This window comes from Nyctereutes procyonoides, unplaced genomic scaffold (assembly GCF_905146905.1).
Source record: "Nyctereutes procyonoides isolate TBG_1078 unplaced genomic scaffold, NYPRO_anot_genome, whole genome shotgun sequence".
Taxonomy (NCBI): domain Eukaryota; kingdom Metazoa; phylum Chordata; class Mammalia; order Carnivora; family Canidae; genus Nyctereutes; species Nyctereutes procyonoides.
Genome location: NW_026575049.1, coordinates 21,270,845 through 21,295,567, shown reverse-complemented (window position 1 = coordinate 21,295,567; position 24,723 = coordinate 21,270,845). Strand labels below are relative to the sequence as shown.

The 24,723-nt window shown below is 45.0% G+C and overlaps 1 protein-coding gene across 1 annotated transcript in view; it reads left to right on the top strand.

Moving 5' to 3' along the window:
- Positions 1 to 2,872: 2,872 nt before the first annotated feature.
- ATXN10 (ataxin 10) overlaps positions 2,873 to 24,723 on the top strand; it is a 162,101-nt gene continuing 140,250 nt past the window's right edge. Inside the window, exons 1-2 of the mRNA XM_055329051.1 lie at positions 2,873 to 3,190; positions 23,154 to 23,345. Coding sequence (XP_055185026.1) covers positions 3,075 to 3,190; positions 23,154 to 23,345 — 308 coding nt within the window. The 5' untranslated portion in view covers positions 2,873 to 3,074. The remainder of the gene's footprint in view (positions 3,191 to 23,153; positions 23,346 to 24,723) is intronic.

Sequence of the window (24,723 nt, the reverse complement as noted above, 5' to 3'; positions counted from 1 at the left end):
TTTTGGATTGGTATACCTTTTTTTTTTTTTTTTTTTTTTTTTTTTTTTTTTTTTGCTGGAGTCATGCTATATTTTCTCCTTTCTGAAAACAACTCTAAAAATTCATTGTTGATTAATTCAACTGATATTTATTGAGAAATTACCATGTGGCAGGTCCTTTCCTAGGTGCTGGAATACATTATGGCAGTAAACAAAATAGATTAGTAAACTATGATATAGAAAGTATTAAGTGCTATGGAGAACAATTCCTTTTTTTTTAAAAGATTGTATTTATTTATTTATAAGAGACACAGAAAGAGAGGTAGAGGGAGAAGGGAGAAGGAGGGAGAAACAGGCTCCCTGTGGGAAGCCCGATGGGGGACTCAATCCCGGATCCTGGGATCACGCCCCAAGCCGAAGGCGGGCGCTCAACTGCTGAGCCACCCAGGCGGCCGTAAGATTTTATTTTTAAGTAATCCCTGCACCCAACACAGCTGGAACTCACAACCCTGAGATCCAGAGTCCCAGGACTCCAGGATCACGCCCTGAGCTAACGGTGTAGACACTCAACTGCTGAGCCACCCAGGTGTCCCAAGAACAATTCCTTAGAATTAGGAATTTTGGTGGTGTGTTACAATTTCAAAAATCAACAAGGGGAAGCTCATTAAGAGATCACTTCAGTAGATAGTTGGAGGAAGCAAACCATGCCGGTAACTGCTGGGAGGGTGTGGAAAGTATTCCACGCAAAAGAAATAGCATGTGTGGAGTTCTGAGGCAGGAGCATCCTTCCCTGGGTGGAGGACGACAAGGAGGCCGGTGTGGGTGGAGCGCTGTGCAGGAGGAAGAGACTAGAAGTGATCAGGGGCAGGCAGGAGGAGGGACACATGGGAAGTCCTCAGGGACTTCTGCATTGGAAGAAATTTGGCTTTTGAGTGAAATGGAAATCCTTTAGAGGGTTTTGAGCAGAGTGAAATGTTGACTTATACTTTTAAAAGATTTAGAAAATAGGAAGGCAAGAGAAGTAGCCAAGGAACCAACCAGGATATCTCAACATTCCAGGCAATACATTTGAGTATTATGGGGAACTTTTTCTGTAAGAATTAGTTACTTTTGTTTTACACCTGAGGATAGAAAACTAAGGGGCGAGACCTTGATGCAGGACAATACATCTTACTATCCCCTGCTCCTCAAGGAAATATTGGGTGATTTTGCTCTGCTAGTTATTTACCGTTTTGAATTGTCTTTTGCACTGCTAGGTGATCTAAAGCCTGGCACATAATCGGCACACAGAAATATTTCTGAAATGAATGTGCAGTCAGCTGAATGGGTAAGGATGAATTACGTTATCACATAAATTGCCTGCGCATGATTCATTTCCTTTGCACACTCTGGTGGTGTTTATTGTGTCTTTAAATTTTACTTGGCAAAGAAAACCAAAAGTGCCACATTATAAACACACTCCTACTCTTCAAATCAAAATATCCTATGGAAATTTGTACCGTCTTCTGTCGTAGCAGTTACCATTTGCCTCTTTTGTCTTGAGTTCCTTTCAGGGTTGGGGTCCCTTCACCTAGCACAGGGCTTGGTGACAATGTTGAAAGTACACGTGGTAGGATAAAGGGTAGTGGAAAGACAATACATGAATCACCAACAACCAGCCACAGAACCTTGTCTGAGTCTTGGAAAATACATTCATTTCCCTTAGAAAAAAAACAATTCTTACCCTCCTACTATAGAACTCAGCTACTTCTATTTAAGCCCTGGATGAGCTGGAGCAGAGTATTCTCATCCTACCTAAGGTGCCTCGTAAACCATCTGGTATCACCAGTAAATGATCGGGGAGTACTGGGAACTGAGCTCAGTGCAGCCTGAGACCTGCACTCTGAGGACAGGCTGCTCCACTTTCCAGGGGTGGGGGCACCAATCAACTCATTTCAACAGCACCTTCTCCTTAAAAAGAGCCCCTCTCTCACAGGCCCCTCTGCCCTCACCTGTCCCTGTACCCCTTCCCGGACAGGAGCCCCCCCCCCCACCAGCATCTCCCTCAGGGTGCACCTGTCTCTGTATCCCATCAGCCCCCACACACCCACATCTCAGGGTGCACCTGTCCGCCTCCCACTAGCCACCCCCACACCCGTGTCTCCTCAGGGTGCACCTGTCCCTGTACCCCTTCCCGGGCAAGAGGCCCCCCCACCTCCATGTCCCTCAGGGTGCACCTGTCCTTGTACCCTTTCCTGGACAGGAGCTCCCCCCCCACCTACATCTGCCTCGGGGTGCACCTGTCCCTGTATCCCTTCCTGGACAGGAGCCCCCGCCCACCTGCATCTCCCTCAGGGTGCACCTGTCCCTGTACCCCTTCCCGGAAGGAGCCCCCCCTGCATCTCCCTCAGGGTGCACCCGTCCCCTTCCCATCAGCCCCCGCACCCCCGCACCTCACGGTGCACCCGTCCCCGTCCCCTTCCCATCAGCCCGCGCACCCCCGCATCTCAGGGTGCACCCGTCCCCGTCCCCTTCCCATCAGCCCCCGCACCCCCGCACCTCACGGTGCACCCGTCCCCGTCCCCTTCCCATCAGCCCCCGCACCCCCGCATCTCACGGTGCACCCGTCCCCGTCCCCTTCCCATCAGCCCCCGCACCCCCGCATCTCAGGGCGCTCCTGTCCCCGTCGCATCAGCCCTCGCACCCCCGCATCTCAAGGCGCAACCGTCCCTGGACCCCCTCCCGACCAGGTCCCCCCTCCCCGACCCGCCTCTCTCCGTCTGGGGGAGCCCGGGCCCCCGGCTCGCCCTCTCAGACCCGCCGCCTCCTGGCGCCCCTCCCCTCTCCGCAGAACTTCCGCCCGCGCCCCCTCCCCTCAGGCGGGACTTCCGCCCGCGCCCCCTCCCTGCGCCGCGTCGTCCCGGTCGGCGCCCGGCGGGAGGCTGGGCGCGAGTCCGCGCGCTCTCCCCCCGGCCTGGGCTGCAGCGGCGCGGCGCGGCGGCGGCGGCGTAGACCGGCGGCTGCGGGGCGCGCCCCTCCCCCGCCCGCGCTCCCGCCGGCCCTCCGCCTCCTCCTGCTCCTCGGCGTCGCCGGCCCTGCGAGCTGCGAGCGGCAAGATGGCGGCGCCCAGGCCGCCGCCCGCCCGGCTGTCCGGAGTCATGGTGCCCGCGCCCATCCAGGACCTGGAGGCCCTCCGCGCGCTCACGGCGCTCTTCAAGGAGCAGCGGAACCGGTAACGGCGGGCGGCGCGGGCAGGCAGGGAGCGGGCGCCCCTGCTCGGCGGTGGGCCCCGCGGCTGCCCCCGCCCCGCGCAGGTGTGGGCCGGGCGCAGGACGGGACGTTCCACCTGCCGCCGGGTTTGCTGGCCCCGCGCGCGCCGTGGGCCCGGCCGGGAGCGCTGACCCGGCCCGCGGTCGCGTAGCGGCGTCCTGGTGGGGTCGGGCGGGGGGCGGGCAGCATAGCCCAGTGCCTGGCCTTACAGGCTGTGCGCTCCGGGACGACTGCTCCAAGCCTTAACCTTTTTTGGGGGTCTAAAATGTGAATATAATGCATATTTTCGTTGCTGGATTGTACAGAGGGATAAATGACGTAAATAAAGCATGTGGAAATACAAAGTATACGATGCTCTGAGCCAGTGCTTGTTTGATTGTGTTCTGGTCTCTGGGCCTCCGTGACGTCCTCTGTTCAGGTGGGAATAATGTCGCACGGCACTTCCCTGCGAGGATTGCTGTAAGGATTAAGTGAGATAATGCATATTACATCCTTAGTATGTAGTACTTCACTGAACGTTAGCTGGCATTCTTACCACAGTTAGTGATGGTTCCCCACGTGCCAGGTTTTGTGCTACGTGAAGTTGGAAAATGAAGTTCTTTACTGGGAAGTCCTGCTCTGGGGAGCTGGGGAATAGTTTTCTCGTGGGGGGTGTGTACACAGAGTAGTGAGAGCCCTGCAAGAACGCACAGCTAGACGCAGATTGGTCCAGGTGGTCAATCTCTAGAGGCCCTTTGTAAAGATTTATTTATTTATTCAGAGAGACACAGAGAGAGGTAGAGACAGGCAGAGGGAGAAGCAGGCTCCATGCAGGGAGCCGGACGCAGACCTCGACGCAGGACTCGATCCCGGGTCTCCAGGGTCACACCAGGCGGGAAGGCAGGCGCCTAAACCGCTGAGCCACCCAGGTTGCCCCCCTTTGATCTTTAAAAGGGCCGCCTTGGTCTGACCACTTCTGCTCCCTTAGATCACAGTGGAAGCAGTGAGCTGTTGAAGGAGTGGTCAAAGCCCAGGGTAGCTTCTGTGGGGTTTTTTGGAGATACGTTAATTGATAATGATACTCCTGGTTGGATTGTGAGTTAATACGTCAGCACATCTGTACCACGGTGGACCTTCCTTTTAGTCGATTATCATCTTTCAGCCATTTACTGAGCACCTACTCTGAAATAGGTTCTTTGCTGGGGCTGAGGTGAATGGGACATAATCCTTTTTTTTCCAAGCACAACAGGGAAATTGCTGTGTAAAATTGTAAAGGGCTCTAGACAAGAAGGTGCTGGCACAGAGGGAATTTGGATCTGTTGAATAGATAGTGGGCAAGGAAAGACTTTAGATTCATGGCTTACAGATGAGAGGGCTTATTAGAGCAGTATATATGCAAAGGGATTATATGCAGATTTTATAGGGTTCCAAGAAGATTAAATGAAATAATATAGGTGAGGTGTCTGGTATAGAGGAGGCATTCAAACACCAGGTCAGATGGAGATCAGAGGAGACATTCAAACTATTTTTATAACCAGTGGGATAAAATCCAAGACCTTGAGCCAGTTTACAAGGCCCTTCTTGACTGTTGTGAGGAGAGTCGATGGGGAGCCATTGAAGGTTCTTTCAAGGGAGTGGCAAGTTAAGTTGTGGGTATTAGAACTCTCTGCCATATGGGGGGATAAATTAGAGTGAGGCTAGAGGCAGGAGACTTTGAAGAAACTGATGCATAAGCCCAAGGGAAAGAGAAAATTGCCTGCATTAGGACATTGTTCATGGGGATGGATAGAATAAATACTGAAAAATATTTACAGGGTTGAAGGGACAGGCATCAGGGTCCAGTTGGATTGTTGGAGGAGAACGAGCAAAAGAAGAACCTTACCTCATTTGGCTTAAGGTTTTCTGGGTCGATGTCTTTGTTCCAGGCAGAGTTTGGGGACCAGGGACAGGTGAAGTGCTGTGCAGGTCTTGGAATGGGGAGGCAGAATTATGGTGCAGACAGCCCTCCGTGAGGGTTTGTAAGGTTAGGCTGTTGTTTTTGGTTCCAGCAAGTTACTAGTTTCTCTGCCACTGCAGGTGGACCCAGAGGGAGGATGGGACACAAAGTGAAGCAAAATGAGGCCTCAGAGCAGCATGTAGAAAACACCAGACAAAACAAAAAACAGGCTGAAGAAAGAAAGTAATTGATGGAACAAAAGAAGAAAATCTTAGCTGAAGTAATGTATTTTGTGATACTTGCTGTATGTTTGATGTTACAGACACTAGCCTCTGTGGTAGCTGGAGCCAAGAGAAGCATCCTATAGCAGAAGAACAAAAACTTGGAACCCAGGTAGACCTGAACAAGGTTGAGGCTTACATCTCTGGATTTACTTCTCATCTTGAAAATGGTTGGATAAAACTGCTCACTTTGCAGAATTTATCTTGAGGATCCATAACATTCTATGTATAGCGTGGTGTTCCGTGCCATTTATTTAATAGCACCTGTTAAAAAGTGGTTGGATTGTAAGTGACCAAGAACCCAGTAGTGTTTCATCTCTTGCTTTTTAGAAAACAGTCAAAGCTATATTAGAAGGGATATAATTTGTTGTTGGGTTTCCAGGGAAAGGGACCTGAGGATCTCATTACAATTTCTAGCAACCTGCAAGTGAATGGAAATACTCATGTTCTATTGTAGTCATTTTAGATGTATCCATAAATTATTTGATACTCCATCCTTCAAGAGGAGAAGGTTAATTCCTCTCTCCTTGAGTGTGGGCTGAATTTAGTGACTTGCTTTTGTTATACTAGATTATGGCAGAAGTGACAGTGCGTGAGACTAGGTCCTAAACGACAGTGCAGTTCCCTCTTTGCTCTCTTGAATCACTGACACAGTCAGCTGCCATGTCATGAGGACACTCAAGCATCTGTGCAGAGAACTGACACAGGTGCCATGTCATGAGGACCCTCAAGCATCTGCACAGAGAGAACAGTGTGGCGAGGAATGTGATGAGCCATCTTGAAAGTGGATAAGCTTAGTCTGGGGGAAACCCTCAGCCCTCTGTGACCCTTATGAGACCCTAAGCCAGAACCACCTCACTCAGCCACTCCCAGATTCCTGACCCTCAGACCTGCGTGAGACTATGTGTTATTGTTTTTAACTGCTAAGTTTTGGGATAATTTATTATGTAGCAATAGATCATTAATATACCAATCTAAATTCTGCATGTTCTGGATTCTATAACCCACTTCTTGGATAGTATTCTAAACCCAAAAGTCCATAGAAAATTGCTTAGAGTCGTAAAATACCAGTGTTAAGATAGTACTCAGTGGGGCGCCTGGGTGGTGTAGGCAGTTCATCATTGGACTCTTGGTTTTTGCTCTAGTCGTGATCTCATTGTCATGAGATCCAGCCCTGCATTGGGCTCTGTGATCAATGTGGGGTCTGCTTGGGATTCTTTCTCTCTCTTCCTCTCCCCCTTCTGCTGGTTCATGCATGCTCTTTTCTGTCTCTGCAATAAATAAATCTTTTTTTTTTTTTTTTTAAAAGGTACTACTCAACTCTTTCTCCTCTGTGGAAGGTAATTTTGTTTCTTACCCATTAAATTTGTTTTATAATGTTTTGTTTAATGTACATATCTGCATTTTAAACTATATTTGACAAGTGATTTTTCTTGCTGTAATTTCTGAAAAAAGTAAGATATAAATACATTAAAACTTCTATTTTTGGGTTTTTGCTGGAGGTTTTCCAACCCTTTAGTTACTTTCATGGCGTATCTCTACATCATCTCTTAATGATGTAGCCAGATCCCCATGTTAACGTGTAGAGCCAAATGAAATTTGTTGTCAGTCTATACTTCTACTGTCCATTAAGTAGCCACTAGCTGCGTGTGGTGATTTAAAATAATTAGAAATAAGAGAAATGAATAATTGTGTTCCTTACTTGCACTAGCCATATTTTAAGTGCTGAGTAACCACATGTGGTTAGTGGCTGCCCTATTGGTCACTGCAGATGTGGAATGTTTTCATCATTGTAGAAAGGTCTGTTGGATAGTGCTGCTCTATATTTTTTTCTGTAGGGAAGATTATGTTCTGGTTCCTGAGTATTTTTGAAGTAATGAAACATTTGGATACTACTTTCTATAAATTATTCTCTTATGTAAACTAATACTTCCTTGTTCTTCCATATGATAAGCTTCTTGCATGAAGTGAGCATATCACATTCACTGTATCCCTAGCATCTAGCATGGAGTTTGATAATCACAGGTGCTTAACAAATTTTTGTGGAACTGCTGGTATGTGTATAGCTTATTACGCATTGTGCATACTTGGTCTTTTCTTCCAGTCTCATGTAGAGAATATATGTATGCATGTATGTATGCTTATATATGTATGTATATGTATATATTTTTTTAGTTTCCCTCAGGATGGCTTATTTTTCCTTTTTAATCTGTGTTTAGTGAAAATTGTTTTTCTGTTTACTTTCTTCCAGGTTTTGTACATCCTGTTTAAAAGTGCAGCTGTTTCCCTCCATCCTTCTGAACTCCATTGCTATATAAACTCTATTTTTTTTAAGAGAGCACTTATTATATTTTAACATACTGTGTAGTATTTGTAGTGTTTTTTTTTTTAAATTTTTTTTTTTTTTTATTTGGTTCTCTGCCTCTTTCTAGAATAGAAGGCCCAGGAGGGTAGAGATGTTTGGCTTTTGTTTAGATTATTCTGTTTGGATTATTTAAGCATTATTGGATATTCTGTTTGGATATTAAGCATTATTGCTTCTTGAATTTGATGTTTTTTATCAATACATTAGCTGGTATGTCTTCAAAAGTTTCTTCCCCATTCTTGCTGTTCCTTCTAGGACTCCACACGCATGTTAAACCTTTCACTATATATTATATATATTTTAAAGATTTATTCATTTTAGAGAGCGCGTGCGTGTGCATATGCACACACGGGGAGAGAATCTTCAAGTGGATTCCCCGCTGAGTGCAGAGGTGGTTTTGGGGCTCAATCTCACGACCTTGAGATTATGACATGAGCTAAAACCAAGAGTCAGATGCTTAAATGACTGAGCCCCCCCCCTTGGGCCCCTCACTGTATTTTATATGTATCATAGGTTTCTTTCTCTATTGTCCCTTCTCAGAGCTTCCGTTTGAAAATTTGCTACTAATCTGCTTTCTAGTTTTCTGATCCTCTCTTCTGTTGTGTCTAGTCTCCTGTTGTCTGCTGTATTCTTAGTTTCAGATACTGCATTTTTGAATTATCATATTACAGAATATTATAGAATGTCTCTGATGCTTTTTTAAAAAAGATTCATTACTACTTGAACATATTAATTGTAGTTATTTGAAAGAATGTGCCTGTTGGGGCACCTGGGTGGCACAGCTGGTTAGGCATCTGACTCTTGGTTTCAGCTCAGGTCTTGATCTCAGGGTTTCAAGTTCAAGACCCACATTGGACTCTCCACACTCGGTGTGGAGCCTGCTTAAAAGCAGCAACAAAAATGTGCTTGATGACTTTCTATTGTCCGTTTTTCTTGTGTTCAGTAATATGGTCCTGTCTTTTTTATTGAATGCTGAATGTTGTGTAAGGAGAATTGAGGTCATTTCCAGATGTCTTCCCTTTGAAGAATATTTGCAAACTCAAAACCATAACCTAAAAACTCTTTTAAGAATGATGGTAGAACAACTTGATATCTAATTGGAATAAAATGAACTTTGGCCCGCACATTGCACCATCCACAAAAAATACTTCAACATAAAAGCTGAAACTATAACGTTTTGGGAAGAAAACATGGGAGAATATCTTTGTGACTTGGAGTGTAGGTAAATATTTCTTACCCAGCACACAGATAACACCAACCATCAAGAAAAAATTGACTTTATCAGATTAGACTTTATCAGAATTAAGAACTTTTACTCATCACAAGACACTATTAAGAAAATGAAAAGGCAAGCCATAAACTGAGAAAATACTTGGAATTCATGTATCTGACAAAAGACTTGTTTTAGAATATACAAAGCACTCTTAAAACACGATCATAAAAAGACAAACTCAAAAAAATCGAGTGATAAAATTCTGTGCTTCACAAAAGAAGATAACAGTCTATAGGTGGCCAACAACACTAATGACAAGTACTCATTGTCATTAGTCATTAAGGAAATGCAAATTAAAATGAGATGCCACTTTACATTCTTTAGGATAGCTGTAACAAGAAAAAAAAAGGAAAATAAGTGTTGGTGAGGATGTGGAGAAATTGGAACACTTGGACATGTTTAGTGGGAATGTCAAATGGTATAACTAGAATGGAAAAGATTTTGGTGGCTCCTCAGAAAGTGAATACAACTTAACAGTCCCACTCGTAGGTGTGTATCATAGAACTGAAAGCAGAGGCTCCAACAGATCCTTATGTGCCAGCGAGCAGTGTAGCATTACTCACAATGGCCAAAAGATGGAAACAACCCAAGTGCCCATCAGCAGATGAATGGATATACAAAATGTGGACTATCCATATTAGCAGTGAGAAGGAATGAGGTGCTGATCCATGCTATGATATGGATGAACCTTGAAAACATGCTCAGTGGAGGAAGCCAGACATGAAAGGACAAATGTTATATAATTCCACTTAAAAGAAGTACCTAGAATTAGACAAATTGGAGACAGCATATTAGACATTACCAGCAATTGGGAGTGGGGAGGAGTTAATTCTTACTGGTTATAGAGCTGTTTGGGGTATTCAAAAAGTTTTGGAATGATCATGGTGATGGTTGCACAACAATATGAACATAATTCAAGTCACTGGGTTTTATACTTAAAAATGGTCAAAATGGCAAAATTTATGTTAAATAGACAGTAGTTCCCCGCCTTGGGGACACATTCCAAGACCCTCAGTGGATACCTGAAACTGTAGATAGTATACTATGTTTTTTTTTGCTATCCATACTATCTTTGATGACATTTAACTTAAAAGTTAGGCATTGTAAGAGATTAACAGCACTAACTAATAGTAAAATGATGCTTGGGTGGCTCAGTGGTTGAGTATCTGTCTTGGGCTCAGGGTGTTATGCCAGAGTCTGGGAATCGAGTCTCGCATTGGGCTCCTTAGGGGGAGCCTCCTTCTCCCTCTTCCTGTGTTTCTGTCTCTGTCTCTCTTTGTCTCTCATGAATAAATAAATAAGATCTTTAAAAAAAAAGTAAAATAGAACAGTAATAGCATACTGTAATAAAAGTTATATGAATGTTGTCTTTCAGAATATCTTACTGTGCTGTATTCACCCTTGTGATGTGAGATGGTTCAATGTCTACATGATGGGATGAAGTGTGATGAATGACGTAGGCATCTGCTTCTGGACTGTGGTTGACTGCGGGTAACTTAAACTGTAGAAAGCGAAATTGTGGATATAGGGGACTACTGTGTAATTTTTAATTAATTTTTAATGTTTATTAAAAAATTAATAATATACAGAAATCCATCTAATTATATACTTGAAATGAGTGCATTATATGCTATGTAAATTCTATTTCAATAAAGCTTTTATTTTGAAAATTTTTAAATTAATTTTTGAGAGAGTGGGGAGGAGAGACAGAGAATCCTAAGAAGGCTCCATGTCCAGTATGGAACCCAATGCAGGGCTCGATCCAGAACCTTAAGATCATGACGTGAGCTGAAATTAAGAGTGGGATGCTTAACTGACTGGCAGTCAGGTGCCCCTCAGTAGAGCTTTTATAAACAAAAGCATAATGAGATAGCTCTGCATACCCATCAGAATAGCTAAAATTAAAATGACTGACAAGCATCAGATTTTGGCGAGGATGTGGAGCAACTGGAACTCTCCTACTTTGCTGGTGGGAGTGTAAATGGTACACCTGCCTCGGGAAACATTTTGGCAGTTCTTTGTAAAGTTTAACATATACCTGCCTATGACTAGGTATTTACCTAAGAGAAACAACATATGTCCACAGAAGACTACTTACTATTTTTTTAATATATTTTATTTATTTATATGAGGGCACATGGAGGGAGGGGGAGAAGCAGACTCCCGGCTGAGCAGGGAGCCCTACGCGGGGCTTGATCATAGGACCCTGGGATCATGACCTGAGTCAAAGGCAGATGCTTCACTGACTGAGCCACCTAGGTGCCCCACAAAAGACATATAAAAAGATCCTTGTAGTAGCTTTATTGATAGCCTTAGAAGCACCTCCAATGACCACCAGTGGGAGATGGGTAAAAGTGCTTGGTAATTTAAATGAATGAACCATCGATACACACAATAGTGTGGGTGGATCTCAGTGGCATACTGAGTGAAAGAAGCCGGACACCCAAGTATGTAGTGTGTGATTTTGTGTTTATGACATTCTGCAATTGGTAAAGCTAATCAGTGGTGATACAGATCTGAACAGTGGTTGTTGAAAGAGGTTAGGGATTGATTGGAAAGGAACATGAGGGCATTTTCTGGAGCAAAAGAAACATGCTGTATCTAGGTGGGGGTATTGGTTGCTTGGGGCATGATTTTGTCCCAACTCCCTTTTTTTTTTTTTAAATATTTTATTTATTTATTTATTTATTTATTTATTTATTTATTTATTTTCCCAACTCCCTTTTTTTTAAAAAATATTTATTCATTCATTCATTCATTCATTCATTCATGAGAGACAGACAGAGAGAGAGAGAGAGGCAGAGACACAGGCAGAGGGAGAAGCAGGCTCCATCCAGGGAGCCCGATGTGGGACCCGATCCTGGGACTCCAGGATCACGCCCTGGGCCGAAGGCAGGCACCAAATGCCAAGCCATCCAGGGATCCCCAGAATTTTGTGTAGGTGTTTAGCAATATTACATAATTTTAAGAAGCTGTAAGAATTTCTGGTAAAGAAAAAAGCAAATGCTTGAAAGCAACAGTGTTGTGACTTAGGCAGAGGATGGTAGATGTGTTTGCATAGAATGACTGCTTTAGGAGCTGACATTGATAACAACCTTAGTGTGTATTCTTTGGAAAAGGAAATTGAAGCTTTTCATTAGTTTTCATCCTAGTGTTTTTGTTGGTTTGTTTGCTTATTTTTAAACTCATGACAAATCAAAACCACAAATACGTAATAACCTCAGTGCCTTTATGGAAGATGATAGAACACATGATCCAACCCAGTACCCATGCATTTCACTTGCAAAATCAACAAACATGAAAGTTTCCTCTTGTACTCTCAAAGTTCAAAACACTACTGATACGGTTAATGCCCTCTGGATGGGAGCACATTAACCCACAAGGTAGCAGCTTGAAACCACAAACATTTATTATTTCACACAGTTTGTGAAGGTCAGGAATTGCTTGGCTGGGTGGATCTGACTTAGTGTCTTTTCTGTGGTCACAGTCAGGCTGTCCACTCGGTCAGCCCGCCTCTGAAGGCCTGACTGGCTGGAGGCCCAAGGCTTTGGGCGGGAAGCTTCAGTTCCTTGCCGCATGGACCCTCCCCTAGGGCTGCTCACGCCCTGGCAGCTGGCTCATTCCATGGCAGCGATGCAAGAGAGTGTCCTCAAGGTGGACGGACGCTGGAGCTTCTCTACAATCTTGGAAGGGACCTGCCCTTTCTCCTGTGTGTTGTCATGGTCATGGTCACGGTCATGGGAGGGATCACACACCAGGGCTGAACACGGGAGGTGGGCATGGTGGTGGGAAGGCTCTTTGTTTCACCATCCAATCCCATTCTTCTCTCTTGACTTCATAAATGATACACCGAATACTCTACAGTGTGCATGTGGTATTTACGTTATGTTTGAGAGCTGCCAGTTAGATCATTACCTCCAGCTGTTGTAAAGCATACCAGCAGGGGAAGTTGTCATAATTTACCTACCCTTTCTCTTGCTGATGGGTATTTGGATTGCCTTGGATTTTTGGTAATTCCTACCATACTCTTTCTTCTCTCAATTCAGGGGAGGCCAGTCCTGGTGCTTACTGGCTCGTGTTGGCCGTAATGGCCACGTGGTGGCGGGCACTTCTGCCCATCCTGAGTGTGCTTTGCCCTTCAGTCGTAGACCTGATTGTAGCTGAGCATTTATATTCAGTTTTTGAGTATGGACATATGTGTTGTTTTAAAGCAGGGCTGCATATTTATGTATTTTAAAAATAACCACAAGGGACGCCTGGGTGGCTCAGGGGTTAAGCACCTGCCTTCAGTTCAGGTCGTGATCCCAGGATCGAGTCCTGCATTGGGCTCCATGCGGGGAGCCTCCTTCTCCCTCTGCCTGTGTCTCTGCCTCTCTCTTTCTGTGTCTCTCATGAATGAATAAATCTTAAAATAAAAAAAAAATAACCACTATACATCATTTGGAATGGAGGGGGGAGATGGGTCAGGTGTGACAGGCGTCTCTGATGCAGCTCCTGGTCCGTTTTGAGTGCTCATTACGTGTTGAACTACATAGTGTGATGCGCAGGCAGTGGCTGTACTGAGAACATCCCTTCTAAGCGCTGTCCTGGAGCTAGTCAGTAATGATTGTCCTGGTTACTCCAGAGCTTTTAGTTTGGTTTACTTTGATGCCTTCACACATGCCCATGTTTAGCAACAGTAGTTGATATAGTGTAAAGAGCTATAGTCAGCACTTAACAGGGCAACAGCTCAAATGCCAGAATACTGAATGTCTTATGCCTTCATTCCTTTGTGCATACACACACCTGATTTTCCCTCAAGATTTAATGACTGTTTTACTTTCTACTGAAAGCCTATTTTGATCTTCGAGGTGCTTCCTGCCCTGTGTTCCCTGTGGCGCTCTGTGCTTCCCTCTCTGAAAGAACTTCCTATGGTGCTGTACTCACAGAGTCACCTGCTGGTCCCACTAGAATCAGGTCAGCCTGAGGGCAGGCTTCTCCTTAGTTCCCTCCGTATTCTCAGTACCTGCTTAAAGACCTAGCACAGAATGAGTACTTAATGGTGTTCTTACTATTTCTTGAATATTTAATTTTCTTGAGTCCTTAGATATAAAGAGGGAGTGTAGCAGAAAGATTCTAGGAAGGAAGGTATAGAAAAAAATACCAAATATGACAGGGGACTATAATTTCAAGAGGTAAAAAAGTGCCTTGGTATTTCTAATTGCTTGTATAACTATGTTGATGAACTTTCATGAAGGGAATAGGATGAGCACTTTAGAGGTCAGCGTACTACCGAACTCAAAAATAAACCCGTCTGTGTACACACATACTCACATATTCCTAGGTTTTCCTCAAATGTTACTGAGCCTCCAGCCAGCAAGAATCTTTGCATCAAAAACAAAAAATGAAACAAAACGAAAAACCCAAAAAATCCCGCATGCGTCGTCAGCTTAGCTAAGGTCACCATATGGCATCTTGACTCAACCATGATTCAGATCAGCTTTGTTGAGAGAGAACATCAATTAAGTCACACTATAAAAAGCACTTTTCAGGGTAGGATGACAGTTCCTTTTATTTTTACCTAAGCCATGAGCTGGAAGAGCACATGGAACTAATTGGTAAGGTGTTCTGACTCAGCTTCAAAATACAGATGTGGTCAGGGTGAGCCACCCCTCACATTCAATTATCTCAAATGGACAAAACAGACAGGAAAAAGTCAGAGCCAGCAAGTCAAAATAAATAAGGTTGGGGCTGTGACCACCAGTGCCCTCAGAGCAGAATTTCTCAGCTCTCCATGCTTCTAGTCTTTTGTAGTGGTCCACGGACTGTGGGCAAAGGAACTCACTCAGAGGCGCAGGAGTCCTGGGCTTGGCTACGCTGAGTCAAGCTCTCTGCTGGCTGCGGGCCTGGCCCTGTCGTGTCAGAGCTCAGGAGACCATGTGCAAGCCAGCGAGGCTCTTGCTGCAGCCTCGGAGCAGAGTGTGTGTGTGTGTGCGTGTGTGTCTCGGGCTCAGTGATGTGCCTGGCACGGAATACGCAGGATTTAAGGGTTAGTAGCTGTTCCCGTCATTGAGAATTTTGCACAGCTTTATCAAAGGACATTAAAGAAGACAAATGGTAAGACAGACCATTATTCCATGATGGAAAACCTCAGTAGCGTAAAGACATGGATTCTCCCCGAAGTGACTTGTGGTTTCAGAAGTGACTTGTGGTTTCAGCGCCCCTGAAAATAAAATCTCGGCAGGGGTTTTGGTAGCAGTTCACAAGCTGATTTTCTCATTTATATGGTGAACTAGGTTCTCTGTTCTCCCCAATTCCCTTAAGGCTTTTTATGAACCTTTTCTGACAACTGGGCTCTTAAGACCCTTCTTCACGTGTGCCCTCCGCAGAATTCTCCACTTCCTCATTTTCTTTTCTGAACATTGATCTTCGTGATCTAAGTGAAACATGGCTTCCTCTGCGGGCTGCGTTTCTGGGAGGTCTTCCAAGGCTGTTCTCTCTCTCCAGTGTGCCCTGGGCTTGAAGGCATGCTGGACGTTCTCCTTGGCCTTTTCCTCTGGAACCCTCTAGCCTCCATTTCATGCCGTCAGTGTGAAAGTGTGTGAGGGTGTTTAGCTGTTTGAGGGCTGCGTGGGTCACTTCAGTGTGTTCCTTGAATGAACTTCAGGTCACTGTTAACCATACACTACCCGTCTTCTCTTAAATCTTGGTCGTTTCAGTATTCACATAGATAGTTTCGTCTCTCCGGCCTTCTCTCCGTCCGTGATATTGACCTCCACCCCACGTAACCACACTGCCAGCACCATCTTGGCCTTGTCATTAACTGTAGCTGCCTTCCCGCCACAGTCTCAGCTTCAGGAGTCCCACTCTACCTTCCTGTTTGATCCTTCCTAGGTCACCTCCCCCAGGGGTCTCCAGCCCCACCAGGACCTACAGTCTGTTGATCCTACTATTTCTTTTTGTTTGTTTCTATTTAAATTTTAAATAGGCTCCATGGTCAGTGTGGGGCTCAAACTCACAACCCTGAGGTTAGGAGTCACATGCTTTACTGACTGAGCCAGCCAGGCACCTATCTTACAACCTCCTGTCCCTTTTGTTACTCAGGTTTACGTTTTCCTCATCTGCTTTTGATTGATGGGTCCGTAATAAAAGCATTTGCTTTTGTATCCACCTTCAGTTCCCTTTCTCCTTTCTTAGCTTTGCCTCATGCTTCCCTGGGACAACTCCAGCTCTGATTAAAGCCACCTTGCTGTGTCCTCTGTGCCCAGGTAGCTGAGCAAGGCCAGAGAAAAGTTACGCCATGCTCGCTGGTCTCACAGTAAGTTGACAAGCCCTCCATGACAGTGCTAATGGGTCTGTCTTTACCTTGATAACTAGCCTGCCTTAGTTGCCCGGCAGTCATGTCTCTCCCTGGTCTATTTGGCCTCCTGCTTTCCTGGTCAACTATGTCAACTTGATTTCCTTAACTTTCCATTGTCTCTCCCTCGTTCTCATTCCAGGCTTCCTATTTTACTGAGAAAAGAGGAACAACCAGAAGGTAATTTCCAGGACTCCCCATCACCCTGTCTCCCAGCTCCCTGTGTCTGTGCCCATCACCTGCCTTCCCTTCTGTGACTGTGGATGAAGGGTCCTGCTCTGATGCCCCTCCCCGCCAAGACCTGTACTCAGTTTACTCCCTTTTGCGTTCAGTGCTCCAATAATCCCCCCCCCCAAAAAAAATCATCATGAGGTTTTTACCCTTTCTGTTGGATTATTTTCATAAATTTAAACATCTGCTATAATGTTTCCCCTTGTGGGAAAACTCTCTTCTATTTCCCTGAGCTGGGATCTCATTTTTCTGCTCCCTTTTGTAATGGAAGTTTTCTGAAGAGTGATTTATATTCACCTACTTTCTCTAGAACCCATTCCATGGTGCTCACCAGCGGTCCTCCTTTTCATCTCTTCGCTCCTGCCAGCTGCATCTGATAGAGTGGCTCACATCTTTCTCCTTGAAACACTTTATTCGCCACCCCCCCCCCCCCCCCCCCCCCCCCGCCTTTGCATGCCACCACCCTCTTTTGAATAAGCCTCCCTCTTTGGCTGTTTCTTCCTGGCTCCCAGGACTCAGTCCTCAGACCTCTCTCCTCCCTCTGCCTACTTCGCTCCCCAGTGACCTTGTTCAGTCTCATGCTTGACCATGTTTACTCTTCATGTGCTGGTGGCTGTAACATTTTGCCCTGGCTGCACTTCCCTTCTGAACTCCAGGCCTGTGGATTCCTCTGCCTTCTGCATAATTCATCATTTCTAGTAAGCACCTCCAGCATCACCGGTCCCAGCCTGCAGAGCCCCTCAGCCCCCGGATACCTCCAGGCAGCCTTCTCCCCTTCAGTGCACAGCACAGACCTTTTTCTCAGTGTTGCTCAGGCTACAGTTCTGGAGTCCTTGAATCCGTTTTCTCAGAGATAGCCCTCATGACAGTTTTTGTCATCAGATCCCATCAGCTCTTCAAGAATATATCCAGAGTCTGACCTCTGCTTACTCGCTCTGCTGCTGCCAGTCTTTTCCTAGAACAGTGTCCTCACTGGTGTCCTGGTGCCTTCTTTTCCCCCGCTATGGCTGAACCATCACAGAGCAGTCTGAGGGGTCCCTCAGGATGCAGGGCACTAGAGCCCTCCGCGGCTTCCCGGCATGATATAAGCCAAAGTCCTCTGGGCTGTGTGGTGCGGTTCCGTCTTGCCTCTGACTCAGGTTACCTTTCCATTCCCTCATCTGGCTGCCTCCCCATGAGCCCTTCGCCTTCCATCCATGCTCGTCTCCCAGGGAAGTACCAGTGCCTCCTTAACTGTCTCCCGTTCTGTGCTCAAATAACCACTTTTTTGGATAAAGGTTTTATTTTATTTTTTTCAAGATTTAAGATTTTGTTTGTTCATGAAGACACAGAGAGGCAGAGAGAGAAGCAGGCTCCCCATAGGGAAGCCCAATGTGGACTGATCCTAGTGCTCTGGGATCATCACGCCCTGAGCCAAAGGCAGATGCTCAACCACTGAGCCACTCAGGCATCCCTTGAGTAGGGTTTTAATAAGGTTCTTAAAGAGGCCTTATATACAAAACCTTTCTCTGCTTGAGAACATAAAGACATTCTCTGCATATTTTCTTCCAAAGAAAGAACGTATATTCCTAGATGCATCCGGAGTTACTTTCTTTGGGTATACAGGAGAGGATCCAGTTCCATTTTTCCATACAGGAAGTGGTTGCAGCAGCACCACAGAGTGGCCCAGCCCTGCAGATTCAGTGGCTGTGCTGTCACCTGTCAGGTTTCTTTGAATGCAGTGCTGTTCCTGGACACTCTGTCCAGTGGTTTATTTTTCCACCTGTGTGCCAGTTTCACCCTTTCTTGGCTTCTTTGAGTTGGCATCGTGCATTTATGATTCAGTTCTGATGAGAGGTGAATTTTGACTGTATTGGGCACAGTGGGAATGGGGGAAGCATGTCATTTTGAGGGAGGGTGGGGAGAGGATGGATACGTGTGGACTCTTTAAAGCAGGGTTGCCACTTCTGGCCCTCCACCTTTTATGAATGTCCATATCTTTTTTTTTTTCCCCCTTAAATGGCCTGTGAGTGGTTTTTACATTTTTAAATAGTTAGGAAAAATAAACTTTGTGGCACCCGAAAATTGCATGAACTTTAAATGTCAGTGTCCGTAAGTAGAGCTTTATCAGCACACCAGCTGTGTTCCTTCACAGAAGTGTTGTCTGTGGCTGGTTTTTTCCCCAATGGCAGAGTTGTGGAGCAGTGACCAGAGATTGTCAGGCCCTCTGGTTCCAGAGTGTTTACTAGCTGGCCTTTTCTAGATAAATGGATTGGTCTGGGCTGTCAGGGACAGTGTGAGTTCCACATGGAACAGAAGAGAGAAAGAGTGTAAAAAAAGAGTTTGAGGTCTGCAAAGATGAATCTCAAAATTCTGCCCCAGGCTGTTTCTGGCAGGAGAAGTGAATCTTTTTATTTTCTGTCTTATTTTGTTCAGTCTAGCCCGGTCAGAGATCAGTAAGCAGAGTTCCGTGGTTTTAAATAATAACCAGGGATTCTTATTTTAATCTGGGAGCTTGGGCGCATCCTAATAGATTTTCTCAGTGTCAGTGGTTGCACTGCTCTAACCCACCCATGCTGGTTTTTCACTGAACGGGAGGTTTTAGAATCCATCTTTTCTGAAACAGAGAAGTCTCAGCAGGGCAGTGCAGTGATGAGCCTTTGGTTTCCTCTTCAGGAGAAGGTCCTGCCTGATGAATTAACTGTAAAATGTGTGTACACACAGTACGGTAGACCTGTCTAATCTCTGACATACGGTCAGAGGGAGTTTTCTTTAATTTTACTCAGACGGGACTTGCCAAGATTAAACCTACAGATCTGTTCAAACTTGAAGGAAATGAAATTCTATCTTTTGTAGAATTCAAACCCCTCCCTCCCTTTTTTTTGTTCTGTAATGTAACATTTCATTTGTGTATTGTCTTCAGGGTATGCATTCCTATGTAATAAGAATGTCTAACAGTTGAATTTTAATTGTCCTCTAAGTACTTTCTGCCTTCTGTGAATAAAGTAGCTAAGCTTTTTAAAGTCTGTGAATATTTTGTGTTAGTTTGGTTAAAGCAGAAATGACAGCAATTACTGTTATTAATAGTAACATTTGTAACATGGGAACGATTGACTGATCTTTACTGTTTTACTGTCGTTAATCATTTCATGTATTTAGCTGCACTGTCTTGACAGTGAACTTAGAACTTGAAGACATTAGGGTTGCTTTGGATCTGTTATACCAAATAGCTTTCTTTCGAGGCTGCCAAGGAGCCAAGAAGTATATACAAGACTGTTAGATGTTAGAGTTCTTACTGGCGGTGAGTGAAAGCTCTTTCTGTCCACATCTGATGAAAGTTGTTCGTGTATTGTATGCAAAGATGGCGAATGAAGTCTATAACCATTTATTATGTGGCTCTAGTGGAAATGGTATTTTCCTTCTGCCCTTTATAGGGGAGCCAGACATCTAACAAATAGTCTCTGTTCTCAGGAAATTTAAAATACAGTCCATTGGGCCACATTCCCCCCTTTAAGCTCATCCATTGTATCCTGTGTGGAGGAGAAATTAGATGTTTGTTAAGTATCGGTCAAGAGGTCTCTACATCTCACTGAAAACATGACCTTTTTTCGAGGATAAAGGAGATACCGGAGTCAAGACTATATGAATTTCTTAACAGGAATGGAAGAGTCAGGACTCCTGGGGGACTCAGTGGTTGAGCATCTGCCTTTGGCCCAGGGCATGATCCTGGAGTCCCGGGATCAAGTCCCACGTCAGGCTCCCTGCATGGAGCCTGCTTCTCCCTCTGTCTGTGTCTCTGCCTCTCTTTGTGTCTCTCATGAATAAATAAATAAAATCTTAAAAAAAAAAAAGAATTAAAAAAAAGAAGGAATGGAAGAGTCAAACAGATGTCTTGATAGTTCCCTTTCTCTGGTCGCTGCTGCCCCATGTGCTAATTTTACCCTGCTCACCTTGGCCTGGCGACTGGCTGGAGGGTGCACGCTCAGTTATGCACCTGTGAGGCAGGCAGATGCTACCGAGTATGCAAATGGACATCAGTGCTGTAAACTTGAATAAATACAATTAGTCAATGTCCTTCCTGGGCCCTAGAGATACAGAGAAAAATAGGACAGGCTCTGTTTTCCCAAGATTTATGGGCTAGCAGCATAGTTGGGTTGGAGAGGCAAGTATAATCTAATGTGGATAAGTATTAGTCCAGTCTTATGGAGGGAGTTCCAGTGGGATGTAGAGGTGGGAACTGTTCTGCCTGGAGTAGCAGAGGAGTTTCACCAGGGCTTGGAGTTTTCAAAAGGCCTCCATAAGGAGACGCAGGATTTTCCAGGCAGAGAGTTGGGTGGGGGTTGTGTGGAACATGTATTCTGGGGAGGGCACATGTTTGAGCAGACAAAGAGGGTTGCAAGTGCTTGGTGTTCTCAGGAATTCATGGGTGTGCAGCCTGGGGAGAGCAGATGACAGTGATCACAGTCCCAAATTATTTTCTCTTCCCATCTCAAACGTGAAGTGCCCTGTGCTGCCTTGATACTTTTCTAACAACTATTAATAGTTATTTTGACTTCAGGAATATTATGATTGGCCTTAGCTCAGTTAAACATTTTTGTTTTGATTAAAAGTGTAACAAAGGAGAAAGGCCTGGTACCTATGTGTCAAATTATCGTGTAGCATTGGGAATTATTCATAGGATGGTTCATGAACTTACTAATTGTTCAGTGCTTGGAATATCAGTTCTCCAATTTTCCCAAGAACAGTCCTTTTTTTCCATCTTGCCTTTGCATCTACCATAGTTTGAGCCCAGAGCTTTTGATGCGCTCGATATCAGTGTTGAGTAAAAGAGATGTTAGGGTTTCAAAGAGCGGCTTCAGGGAAGACCATTCACGGTAGGAACGTGGTACTGCGGGAGGGTAGCTCACAAAGGACCAGGGGGGATAGGTCATGTTGGCTCTTATCACAGGTGAGATGACACCATCTTTGTGCAGTGGGGGCAGATAACGAGATTTATTCTTTGTTGTAGAAATCCTGATCATGCTTGGCATCCTTTGAAATGTTTAAAACTCTTGGGTATTAGCATGTTAACATCTGCACTGTATTTAGTACTCCTTAAAGATGTCTCGAGAGTGTTCGTGAATTTTCTTTATGGCAAATTGTCATTGAAAATGGCTTATATGGGTAATTGTTTCTTACAGTTACTGAGACAGGGTAAGTACCGTACCATTGGGCTCTCACGGTTTTATTTGGTCACTTGGTCACTGATAAATAATGTAATGTACATCCTCTGTCCGTGAGGTAAAAATGTGCCAGTTGCAGTACAAGGACTTGGGCCTGAAGTGCAAGGAGGGGCGTGTCTCTGGGCCTTGGGCAGGGAGAGATGTGTGGACGGGCTCTGCTGGCACCCAAGCTGGCAGTGACTCGGGGGGTTTGGCGTCAGCGGTTCCATATGAACTCTCAGTTCCCTGATAATCTGGCACAGTGTGAGGAAGAGGTGGAGAGTGCTGGGGTTCCATGACAGGGCCAGAGGAGAACAGTCATATGGTCAGTGGGAATCTTCGAGAATCTCTTCAGTTGTCCAGCACAGCAGTTTTTCTTCTGACCGTAAAACAGATGGCTGTTTCTTTAGGAGATTCATGGAATGAGGAAGTTGGCTTGCATTTTGGTGCCATGTTGCACAAAAAATTCTTATCTTCATAGCTCTGTAATGATAGCCGGTGCAATCCGTGCTTCTGGCATGAGAGGCATGTAGGAACTGAGATGCCCAGAGGGACCGGCCACAGATTCATTTTTCTTCCCTGGGCATGTACTCTAGGCGGAAGGGTGCCCTCACTTGCTTGATCCCTGCCTGCTCCCCCTCTCCCCCTTTGCCTCTGTTTCCTTCTCCCCCCAGCTCTCTCTCCGCCTCACCCCCATCTCTATCCCTGTGTCTCTGTTCCTTTTTATCTCCCTCCTTCCTCCCCTCTTTCCCTCCTCCTCTCTTTCCCTCATCTGTGCAGTTGAATATATTCAAGCTCAGCACAAGTGTTTCTAGCTTCTCTGTATCTAGAGATTGGATAGTAGTCTGGCCTCCCAGACAGTTTAATGAATAGTGTTTCTCATAATGGTACTTGAGTACTTATTGGGTGGCACTGGGAAATGGTTATTTTCTCTTTCTAGAGCGTAGAATATAGATCTTCTGTTTTGATTAAGGATAGATCCATAAACGCAGACCCTCACCTGAAACTGGTATTTGGGTTGTCACAGGGAGTGACAAGTCAGACTGCTTCTATAGGAAACCTGGCTCTCCTCATTATTAGCCCAGTAATATGGGCAAATTACTTAAATTCCCCTCTATTTCCATGGTCTTTAATTAAATAATACATGGAAGGGTTGGTAAGAATGGTGCCTGTCTAAGCACTCTGTGTGTGTAGCTCTTTATTTTGTGTTGTAAGTTTAAGGAGCTAGAGCAGACAGGTCTGGCCCACTTCCCTGCAGAAATAAGTATAAGCAGTCTTCTGAATAGGACATTTGGAAATTAGATTTTTTTCCCTCTGGTTTGTAACATTTTTATCCCTTTTCAGAGAAACTGCACCCAGGACTATCTTCCAAAGAGTCCTGGACATCTTGAAGAAATCTTCCCATGCTGTCGAGCTGGCCTGCAGAGACCCATCCCAGGTGGAACATCTGGCTTCTAGCCTGCAGCTCATAACGGAGTGCTTCAGGTGTCTGCGAAATGCTTGTATCGAGTGTTCTGTGAACCAGAATTCCATCAGGTAGTGTTCTTTGTAATAACAAATGTACCTTTGATTGTATTTTCTTGTGTGTATATATATGTGTGTGTATATATATATATGTACTGGTCTGTTGTATTGGTGAGAAATCGTTTTGGTATCAGGTATTATTACCCAGCGTTAACCATAGGCTAGGATTAGTCTCCAGGGGACAGGCTCTCTGCAGTCTTGCCACAGTTGTAGACGAACATATACATGGGATGACATATAATAGAGTGTTTCTAACCTTAGGGGTTATTTTGATATTGCTGATGCGTTTTGAGGTATTTGGTTGTAGACATATAGCACAGTGATTTTAATAACTCCCATCTTGATTCTCTGATCCCAGATCCTGCTTTCTAAAGGCATACGTAGTTCTAGACCTCACTTTATTTAGTTGTAAATATTTTAATTAGTTTTAGTGTTTTAATTAATTACCCTTGTGTTTACTTTGAACAAGGAGCGTGGTTTGTAGATTTCTCAGATGACCTAATTTAAAATTTCCTGAAGACCGTGTGGAGTTGCAAGGTCTCCTTCCACCTGTTTTATTACATGCATATTTTTGAAAGAAGTTAAGATGAACGAGAGAATCTCCAGGTACCGTTCTTGTTTTGCTTATTGCTCTCCCCTCCCGGAATGGAGAACCTTTCCTCTTTGATTTAATGGAATCTGCTTTTTATTACACATTTTCGCTTGAGATGAAGTCAGAAGCCACAGAGAGCACGCTTGCCTTTCTTTCTTGGACTTGAACGTAGACAGAGCCTCCGGGCCTCTCTGTCACTGCTGTGGTGGGTGAAGCTGGGCTGGTCCAGAAGTCACTCGAGGGACCCGCTTTGCTCCCTAGACAGTCTTATACCTGAGGCTTTGATGTGATGAATGAGATTTTTAAGATCAAAGGAGAGGGGGGAAGAATGCCAGGGTTGTTTAATACTCAATGGACCCTGCTGTCCATTGGCAGGTAAATGCATAGGAACAGTAATAATGTTGCTAATAATAGTTAACATTTTAAAACATAACTAGTCATGTGCTAGAAGGTGGGCAGAGGCTGCTTTGTTTTGTCCCTTTCCTGTGATGGGGGAGGGAAAGGCAAGCCTCAGAAACGCTGGCTGTGGGCTGGAAGAGTTCTCCTTGGGCCTTGCCAGCCTCGTGGGGAAGAAGGCAGGCATTTGGTGGGCTTGCCCTACACCCTGGGCTTTGTCTCCAAGGCTTAACTGCAGTGTCTTGTTTTATTTGTAGAAAAAATCCCAGAAATAGCATACTGCTATTTTTCCACTTTTACAAAAGAAGAGACCGTGACTCGGGTTAAGGAACTTGTCTGATAGTCCCTCATTCAGGGAACATTCTCTCTGACTCAAGATCTCAGGTTAGGAGTGGTGCTGTG